General features: G+C 53.1%; 1 protein-coding gene across 1 annotated transcript in view; it reads left to right on the top strand.

Moving 5' to 3' along the window:
• Window positions 1-633: 633 nt before the first annotated feature.
• The window catches only part of FN3K (fructosamine 3 kinase), a gene marked incomplete at its 5' end in the record, with an annotated part of 12,508 nt that continues 3,035 nt past the window's right edge, over window positions 634-10,106 (top strand). The window contains 3 exon segments of the mRNA XM_014586693.1: window positions 634-785; window positions 5,683-5,774; window positions 7,374-7,453. Of these exon segments, the coding sequence (XP_014442179.1) occupies window positions 634-785; window positions 5,683-5,774; window positions 7,374-7,453 (324 nt within the window).

Below are 10,106 nucleotides of genomic sequence, written 5' to 3'. Positions count from 1 at the left end.
CCCCCCCGGGCCGGCCGGGGGGGGACCGGCGGGGCAGGCGCGGTTCGCAGGAGCCGCAGAGGCTCCCGGACCCTGGAGGATGCACGTTCTCGCCAGAGCTCCCTCACCTACCGTGGGGGCGTTTGTGGGTGTTTTAGAAACAGACCCCGACCCCGTGGAGGCTTTGGGGCAGGTGCTGGTGCTCCCCTCATCTCCAGGGAGGGCCGCGCTCCGAGGCCACCAGTGACCCCCAGTCCCCACCTTCCTGGCCCCAGTGTGCCGGACCAGACCCGTCCCCAACCCATGCCTGGGCGGCTTCTGGGCCAGCGGCCCCAACACTCCAAGAAACGGCTGGGCGAGGAAGGGGCCAGGCCCGGCTGCAGGCCCCAGGTCGCCGGACCCCCTGGCCGGAGCTTCCCCGTCTACACCTCGGCTCACTGTAGGGCAACACCCTGCCGGTTCCCAGCCCCAGCCCGGCTCGGAGCGTGCACTCTTCCTGTCCAGAGACCCCTCCAGGCCAGGGTGCATGCTTGGCTTAGGGGCCACCAGCGGTAGGTCCGGGGCTCCTGAGCCCCGGCGGCCTCTGTCCAGGGCTGAGCGTCCACAGATTCCTGAGGTCAGAGCGTGGGAGCTGACAGCCCTGTTCTGACGCAGGCTCGGCGGATGTTTGAGGGCGAGATGGCCAGCCTGGAGGCCCTCCGGAGCACCGGCCTGGTTCGCACTCCGCGGCCCATGAAGGTGATCGACCTGCCGGGAGGAGGGGCTGTCTTCGTGATGGAGCATCTGAAGATGAGGAGCTTGAACAGGTGTGCGTCTGAGAGACAGAGACAGACAGAGACAGGAGTCAGAGGTGAAAAGAGAGAGAAGACCGGGGAAGCCAGAGACACAGAGACAGAGGAGGGAGCAGAGGTGGAGGGAGAGTGGGCAGCAGCCTCCTGCTGGGCTGCCCACAGAGCGGCCCCTGCCAGCGGTGGCAGGTGTGCGGCGTGGCAGTGGCATGGCCGGGGCTGTTCGGAGATGAGAGGGCTAAGCCCTGGCTTGCCTGGAACCTCTAGAACACCGTCAGCAGCTCGGTGTGGGCAAAGTGAGGCTGGGCTGGTGTTCTGGTGCTGCCACCCACCAGGAGTCTTCCTAGCGACTAGAGCAGTAGGTGTTCATTGTACGAAGCGTGGAAAGCTCATATCTGTCAGGGCCAGCCTGGGGCATGGTGGCTCAGGCCTCTGGGGCCTGCGTGGCTGACTGCTGTTCCAGCCCTGGACCCGCTGGTTTGAAAACACGCGGACGCATGTGCCCAAGCACAGAACCCCGCCGGAGGGGGAGACAGAGAAAGGACAGCCGTGTGGCCGTCCCGTGGGGCGCTTGCTTGCTTGCTTCTCCCACTGAGGGCACATACCCTATGGCAAAATTAAAAAAAAAAAAGAAGACATCAAGTTCCCATAACCCTATCAGCAGGGAATGGCCACCTTATTTATTTATTTATTTTATTTATTTATTTGCCATAGAGCATGTGCACTTGCTGGAGAGGGACAGAGAGGCAGAGAGGGAGCGTGAGGAACCGCCCCCTGGGCCGGTGGCCTGTGCTATCCTGTCTCTTCTCCAGCGGGGGTTTGGCCATGCGCTCTCATGTGACTGGCGTGATTTTCAAACCTCCAGATCCAGGACACAAGCCGTGGTTGACCATGTGGGTGGGAGTCCAGCGGCCTGCTTTGGTAACTTTATTATTATTATTTTAATTTTTAAAATTTTAATAAATTATTTTTTATTTTTTAATTATTTACTTAATTTTATTTATTCATTTGTTTTTTCTTAATTTGACCAGAGTGAGACAGAGAGAGAGAAAGAGAAAGTGAGAAAGCAAGCCACCAGGTCCAGGACTCAAACCATGGTTGGCCATGTGGGAGTGCCCAGCGCCTTAGCCACTACACCACCTGCTGGTCCCAATAAATGAACTTTTTTAATCTTCAAATACAAGAAGACTTTTCCAGTGAAAACGTGATGATTATTTATCTGTTCCACTGTTCAGGCATCAAATGCGGTATGAACAGGCGTCCTGGGTGAAAGACTAGAGCCGGTGGTGGCGCGGGGACAACGCCTGGTTCTCTGGCGCTGCCCTGAGCAGGGAGTTCACGGCAGCGTGCTCACGGGGTATTCAGACTTGCTCTTAGCGCCTCGAGGACTGTCCGCCAAAGGTGTAACGTTGTGGGCATGAAGAAGTGTCCCAGTGCAAACTGGGCGGGACTGAGAAATCGGTGCTTCCTTCTCAGCTTGGGGTTCAATGATGGCCCCTTCCTGAGCTTCGGCAGTAAAGAATTCCAAAATGGTTCTGTTGCCGGACTCCCACGTGGCTGACCACGGTTTGAGTCCCGGACCTGGTAGCTTGAAAATCACGCTGGGTGCGTGCATGTGCGTGCCCAAAATCCCAAGAGGAGAAAGGAGGAGAAGGGACTGTGGCATGGCCATCCCCCCCGGGGGGGATTTCTCACTTTCTGTCTCTGTCTCTCCACTGACTGCATGCGCCCTATAGCAAAAATACCTCTCTAAAAACCCAGCTATTCTATTTACAATAAAATGAAATAAAGAGCAGTCTTCAGGAATCAGGTGCATGGGAAGTGCCTTTTCGTGTCTCCCACTCAGCAGGCGCTTTTCCCGGATGTCGCCGGCAGCCAGGGCCTGTGCCGGTCCACTGTTGACGCACCCCGCCTTGCCGTCTGTACTGGCGGTCAGCACGCTGCACTCCTCAACTTCATTCTCTGCAGAATCTGTCACGGACAGTTACACGTGGGGAAACCTGCAGCCCAGAGGTTCTATGACTCACGGCAGCAAGTTGGCAGGAGAATCCGGAACATTCTGCCCTGCGGCGAAGGTCCGCGCCTTGTTTTTCCAGCAGCGGCTGAGAGTGAAAGGTGCCCTCCACCATGAGCAGGGAGAGCCGAGGTGGGCGCCATGCAGGAGAGCAGCGCTGTCCTAGCTCTGTGTGGCCAGGGTGGAAAGTATTTCAGCCACGTGGGTAATCTGAGTGCATGAGGGTAACACTCCCTCCAGGAAAAAGGATTCCTAACAGTTTTGAAGCGTTTTCGCGTTCTCTTTTTCTAGGATTGAGTCTTACTGGTACAAGTCTTGCACCTATGGAGTCCGGATACTTCACATGGGGTGCAGCTGGCCAGCAGGGAGCAGGCGGGCTGCCCCCCCCCCCCCCCCCCCGGCCGCCTCTCAAGAGCACCGCGTGTGGCGGGGTGACAGCAGCCCAGGGCGCTCCTCGGGTGCGGCTTGCACTTTGGTGATTTGTAATGGGGCTGGCAGGTGGCATGGTGGCTGAGGCGCTGGACTCCCACATGGCCGACCGTCGTTTGAGTCTCGGACCCGGTGGCTTGCTTTCGTACTTTCCCTTTCTCTCTCTCGATTTCTCTTTGGTCAAATTAAATAATAATAACAACAAACAAAATTAAATAAAGACTTTTTAAAAAATTACATGTAACAGTGGATGGTTGGCAAGTGGCATGGTGGTTAAGGTGCTGAACTCCCACATGGCTGACTGCAGTTCGAGTCCTGAACCTGGTGGCTTGCTTTCTCACTGGGACCAGCAAGTGGTATAGTGGTTGAGGGGCTGGACTCCCACTGGCCAACCATGGTTTGAGCTCTTACTTGGCTGAAAATCACACCAGGCACGTGTGCATGCATGCCTAAAATCCCAAGAGGAGAATGGAGGAGAAGGGATTGGAGTGGGGTCATCCCCCCAGCGGGTGATTTCTCACTTTCCCTCTTTCTGTCTCTGTGGTGAGACCACGACCCTATAGCAAAAACCTTAAAAAAAAAAAAAAAGCTCATGTAACAATGGAATTAAGGTACAAATTTGGGCTTGCCTGGTTAAGACAGCTGAATCCCACATAGCTGACTACATGGTTCAAAGCCCGGACTTGGGGCAGCTTTAAAACATGCCTGAGGTGTATGTGCATGCCCCAGACCCCAAGGGGAAAGTGGAGGAGAAGGGACTGTGACATGGCCCTCCTGCCGGGGGTGATTTCTCACTGTCCCTCTCACGGTCTCTCTCTCTCTCTGTCTCTGTTGCTCTCCAGGGAATGAACATGCCTTATAGTAAATTTAAAAAATTAATAAAGTACAAGTTTATTTTGATGCAGAAATGTTTGAAATCATACATAGTAGATTTTCATAATACTATCTTCCCTGAACTTTAAAAAAAAGTTTTTGTTTCATCTCATTCGTGAAAGGTAATATTTTTTAGAATTACTTTATTTCATTTTATTTATCACCATAATTATTTTTTAATTTGACAGAGAGAGAGTGAGAAAGTGAGAGAGCAAGTCTGGAACTCGACCATGTCTCCCATGTGGGAGTCAGTGCCCTTAGCCACCACGCCACCTGCTGGCCCTTCCCTGAACTTAAAAAAAAAGGTTTATTTACGTCTTTCTTTCATGAAGGAGAGGCGGAGACAGGGGGACAGGATCCCGCAGGCCCTGATGGCGTGACCCATCCACAGCCCTGGTTGCAGGCCTGCAGGTGCCCGGTGTGCTCGGGTAGGTTTCCAGACTCGGACCCAGAACGCTTCCACCTGGGTCAGCCTCACAGAGCACACGTGTAACTGCCATGCGCTGTCCCCCGAGACACACGTTCTGAGGATCGTCTCAAATGATGTGATTATCATCCAGTCTTTTTTCAATATGTGATTTGTGTTTGTTTTTACAAGAAGTGGGAGCTGGGACCAGCAGTTAGCGTAATGGCTGTCACTGGACTCTCATGTAGTTGACTGTGGTTCGCGTCCCAGATCTGGTGGCTTAAACTCATGCCGGGCACGTGTGCGTGTGTGCCTAGGAGGAGAGTGGAGGAGAAGGGATTGCGGCATGGCCACCCCCCTGGGGGGTGATTTCTCGCTTTCTGTCTCTCTCTTTCTGACGAGCGCATGTACCCCACAAAACCGCTCTGAAAACCAGAAGTGGGAGCTGATTTTTCCATCGACATTCCCTTTTGGTGTTAGTCCCTTAACGCCCAGTGCTCTGAAGGCTCTTCCTGGGGCTCAGTTAACCAGTACTGCCTGGCGGTTCTACTCTCTCCTGGTTTTGGAAAGGGCCATTTCCAGGTGTTCATTCCTTAAACTTTTTACAGAAGGGACAGTAGGCTACCAGGTCCAGGACTTGAACTGCAGTTGGCCATGTGGGAGTCTGGTGCTTTAACTAGTGGTCATCTGCTGGTCCCTGGATAGTAGACTTTCTTCTTTCTTTCTTTCTTTTTTTTTTCCCCAAAGAGGATTTTGCTATAGGGCACATGCGCTCACCAGAAAGAGAGACAGAGAGACAGAAAGTGAGAAACCCTGGATAGTAATTTTAAGGTATTTAAAATATTTTCCCGAATGGAACATACTGGAGAGGTTTATTTTTATTTATTTATTTATTTAGTTAGTTAGTTAGTTTTTTGCTGTAGGGCACCTGTGCTTGCTGGAGAAAGATAGAGACAGTTAGAAGCAAAGTGAAAAAACACCCCTGGGGCAGATGGCCATGCCATAGTCCCTCCCCCTCCATTCTCCTCCTGGGATTTCGGGTAAACACATAGACATGCCTGGGGTGAGTTTCAAGCTGCCGGATCCAGGACTTGAACTGCAGTCAGCCATGTGAGAATCCAGCCCCTTAACCACCACACCACCTGCTAGTGTCTATTTCTTGTTATTTTAATTGGCTTCATTTCTATTCTCAGTCAGGCATCAAAACTTGGAGACCAGATGGCAGACCTGCACCTGTCTAACCAGAAGCTCAGGGAGAAGGTGAAGGCGGAGGAGAGCACAGTGGGTGCGTGCAGTGCTCGTGTGCCCCTGGCCGTCTGCCCGCGGTGGCCGCCTGCTGCTGAATTGCACATCATCCCTTTACACTAACTACACTGGGATTTGCTTATTTTCTTAAACCATTATTTTACTTAACATTTTCCCTCCCTCCCTTTCTTTCTTCTTTCTTTTCCTTCCTTCCTTCCTTCCTTCCTTCTTTCTCTCTTTCTTTCCCTCCCTCTCTCCCTCTCTTTCTTCTCTCTCTCTCCTCCCTCCTTCCCTTTCTTTCTTCCAATTTGACCAGAGAGGGACAGAGTGAGATAGAAAGAGGGAAAGTGAAAAGGAACCCATCGGTCTGGGACTTGAACCAGGCAGTCATGTGGGAGTCCAGTGCCCTTAGCCACCATGCCACCTGCTGGCCCGTATACTACATTGTTGTTGTGGTTATTTTCTTTTTCTTTTTGCCGGAGGATGCATGTGTGCACTGAAGACAGTGAGCGAGTGAGAGTGCGCACTCTGGGGGATGGTCACGATGCAGTCCCTTCTTCCCCCTCTCAGGACTCTGGACACACACACGCCTGGCATGTTTTCTTTCTTTCTTTCTTTCTTCTTTCTTTCTTTCTTCTTTCTTTCTTTCTTCTTTCTTTCTTTCTTCTTTCTTTCTTTCTTCTTTCTTTCTTTCTTCTTTCTTTCTTTCTTCTTTCTTTCTTTCTTCTTTCTTTCTTTCTTCTTTCTTTCTTTCTTCTTTCTTTCTTTCTTCTTTCTTTCTTTCTTCTTTCTTTCTTTCTTCTTTCTTTCTTTCTTCTTTCTTTCTTTCTTCTTTCTTTCTTTCTTCTTTCTTTCTTTCTTCTTTCTTTCTTTCTTCTTTCTTTCTTTCTTCTTTCTTTCTTTCTTCTTTCTTTCTTTCTTCTTTCTTTCTTTCTTCTTTCTTTCTTTCTTCTTTCTTTCTTTCTTCTTTCTTTCTTTCTTCTTTCTTTCTTTCTTCTTTCTTTCTTTCTTCCTTTCTTTGGCAAGGATTTTGCTATAGGGCGCGTGTGCTCACTAGAAACACAGACAGACAGAGACAGAAAGCGAGAAATCACCCCCAGGGAGGATGGCCACGCCACAATCCCTTCTCCTCCATTCTCCTCTCGGGATCTTGGGCACGCACGCACATGCACCCGGTGTGAGTTTAAGCCACTGGATCCGGGACTTGAACCGCGGTTGACTACATGAGAGTCCAGCGACATAGCCATTACACCAACTCCTGGTCCCCCTGGTATGTTTCTTAAGCCACTGGGTCCAGGACTTTAACTACACAATCGACCATGTGAGATCCAGCTGCCGTAAGCACCACACCAGGGGGGCACTCTGCACTGCATTATTTAGATGAGATTGTTCATGAAGAATGTCAGTGGAGCTCATGTTAGTAGAACTGGCTTATGGGCCTTTTATACCCAGTTTGGATGCTCAGTGTGCCTGAGGCAGCAGTGTCCTGGAGAGTCCCCGTGTCCACTAAGGTAGTAGCGGCCACCCTCAGCTCACCCCTACCCGGCACATGCGCCCAGACCTGTGCTGGTGCACTGCTGAGGGCTGGCATTTCAGTGAAGGGTGGCAGACCTTTCAGGCCAAGGATCTCTGTCCACAGGCCAGGCCGGGAGCGCTGAGCCCCAGTACGTGACCCAGTTCGGCTTCCACACGGAGACCTGCTGTGGCTTCATCCCGCAGGTGAGTGCCTGGTACGGTCATCCCTTCTTAGATGGACCCATTTCTGATGCCACCAGCCCCTTGTATGTGACAAGACCGTGAGCCCCTCAGACACCTGCAAGACAGACCACAGAAGTTTCTGAGAGCGGATTGCACACTGTGGCCCCTGAGAGGGGAGGGCGGATGTGGACACTCACTGACCGGGCTTCCGGGTGAACGGACACAGTGGGGTGGGTGTGCAGCGCCAACATGGAACAGCCAGTGCAAGGTGGCATTGCAGGGGTGGCCTGAGGGCGGAGGTGGCCAGAAACGAGGCCCTGGTCACTCACTCCTCTCCTGGGGCCTCTAAAAAGTGGTTAGTTTTGGAGACAGTTGAGATACGCACACTCCGTAACCCACGGTCTCAGCGTGCAGTCCAGTGCTTCGCGTGTCTGCGGTGTGGGACAGCCACCGCCACACTCTCGCCCCAGAGCACGCGTCGCCCACAGCAGCAGCGTCAGCACCCGGCCCATCTCCCCCTTCCCCGCTGGCTGCCGGCCGGTTTGCCTTTTGTCCCTCTGTGCTTGCCTATCCTGGACTTGGTGTAAACGGGACTGTAGCGTGTGTCTTATTTTTTCTTTTGCTAGAAGACACGTGTGCTCCCTAGAGAGTGACACAGAGACAGAGAGAACGTGAGAGAACACTCCCCAGGGGGAATGGCCACGCCACAATCCCGTCTCTTCTGAGTCCTCTGCTGCTCCCGCTCGGGCCCACCCCACACCTGCGCTGCTAGGGCACTCGCTGACCACAGCCGGCCTTTGTCAGGAACACGGTGCCCATTATGTTTAAAGTCGTTGCTTCCTGGAGGGCAATATTTCAAAAATCTGCCTCCTCCTTGAAGCCTACCCTGACTAGTTGTTAGAATTTGCCAGTGAAGCCATCTGGGTCTCAAATTTTCTGTGTGGGAAGGATTTTAACTACAAATTCAATTTCTTTAGCAGGTACAGGGTCTTGAGGTTGCCTGTTTCTCTATGACCGATCCGTGGTAGTGTCTGTTTGAGGTATTATTGAATCTCTCGACATGAGGCTTTATAAACATTTCCTTGGAGCTGGCAGGTGGCCTGGTGGTTAAAGGTGCTGGACTCCCACATGGCCAACCGTGGTTCAAGTCCAGGACCTGGCGGCTTGCTTTCTCACTTTTCCCCTCTCTCTCTCTCTCTCCGATCAAACTGGAAAATAATAATAATAACAAATAAGGTTAACGATCAAACTGGAAAATAATAATAATAACAATTAAGGTTGAATAGAAATAATTAAAATTAACTCATTTATTTTAATTTGTCTAGAGAGGGAAATAGAGAGCTAGAAAGCAAGCTGCTAGGTCTGGGACTCGAACCAGGCTACCTGCCAGCCCTGTACATTTGCCTCTTGTTTCTTTTTTCTATTTCATTGCTTTGTGATTCATTTTTTTCTGCTTACATTATTAGTTCAATGTGCTTTGTTGAGGTATGTGAGGTAGAGGCTGAAACTGTTGAAATCTTTTTCTAATATTTTTAGTTAGCTATCAGGCGTCTGTGTTCGCCAGAGGGGGAAGGACAGTGAAAACTCACCACCAATGGTGGATGGCCGCACTGCGGTTCATTCTCCTCCGTTCTCCTCTCAGGGTTTTGGACACACATGCCTGGTGTGTTTTTCAAGCTGCAGGGTCCAGGACCTGAACTGCACAGTCAGCCATGTGGGGTCCAGCACCTTAACCACTACACCCTCAGCTGGCCCTGTCAGATGCATATATTTAAGTTTATTTTATCCGTGAGAGCACACGGACGTGGACAGAGCGAGGGAGAGAGGGAGAGGGACACGGACACGGGGGGGTGAGGGAGAGAGGGACACGGACGTGGACAGAGCGAGGGAGAGAGGGACACGGACACGGGGGGGGGAGGGAGAGAGGGACACGGACGTGGACAGAGCGAGGGAGAGAGGGACACGGACACGGGGGGGGGAGGGAGAGAGGGACACGGACGTGGACAGAGCGAGGGAGAGAGGGACACGGACACGGGGGGGGGAGGGAGAGAGGGACACGGACGTGGACAGAGCGAGGGAGAGAGGGACACGGACACGGGGGGGGGAGGGAGAGAGGGACACGGACGTGGACAGAGCGAGGGAGAGAGGGACACGGACACGGGGGGGGGAGGGAGAGAGGGACACGGACGTGGACAGAGCGAGGGAGAGAGGGACACGGACACGGGGGGGGGAGGGAGAGAGGGACACGGACGTGGACAGAGCGAGGGAGAGAGGGACACGGACACGGGGGGGGGAGGGAGAGAGGGACACGGACGTGGACAGAGCGAGGGAGAGAGGGACACGGACACGGGGGGGGGAGAGGGAGAGAGGGACACGGACGCCCTCGCAGCTCCCTGGACCATAGGTGGCCATGGCCCCCGCGCTGCGGTTCAGTGTTGACTCCTGTTTGCCCGAGGCTGGGCCTGCTTGTCGGACGGACAGAGCCCCTGCCCGGTTTTGACTAGAGCTAGCGTGCACCCGTTCCGGTCCTTCCAGCGGACATGGGGGGGTGAGGGAGAGAGGGACACCGACATGGGGGGGTGAGGGAGAGAGGGACACGAACGTGGACAGAGCGAGGGAGAGAGGGACATGGACGCGGGCAGAGCGAGGGAGGGAGGGACGCGGAGACGGGGGG

The sequence above is a fragment of the Tupaia chinensis genome, unplaced genomic scaffold (assembly GCF_000334495.1).
Source record: "Tupaia chinensis unplaced genomic scaffold, TupChi_1.0 Scaffold000159_1, whole genome shotgun sequence".
NCBI classification, from domain to species: Eukaryota; Metazoa; Chordata; class Mammalia; order Scandentia; family Tupaiidae; genus Tupaia; species Tupaia belangeri.
This window is presented reverse-complemented; position numbering and strand designations above follow the sequence as displayed.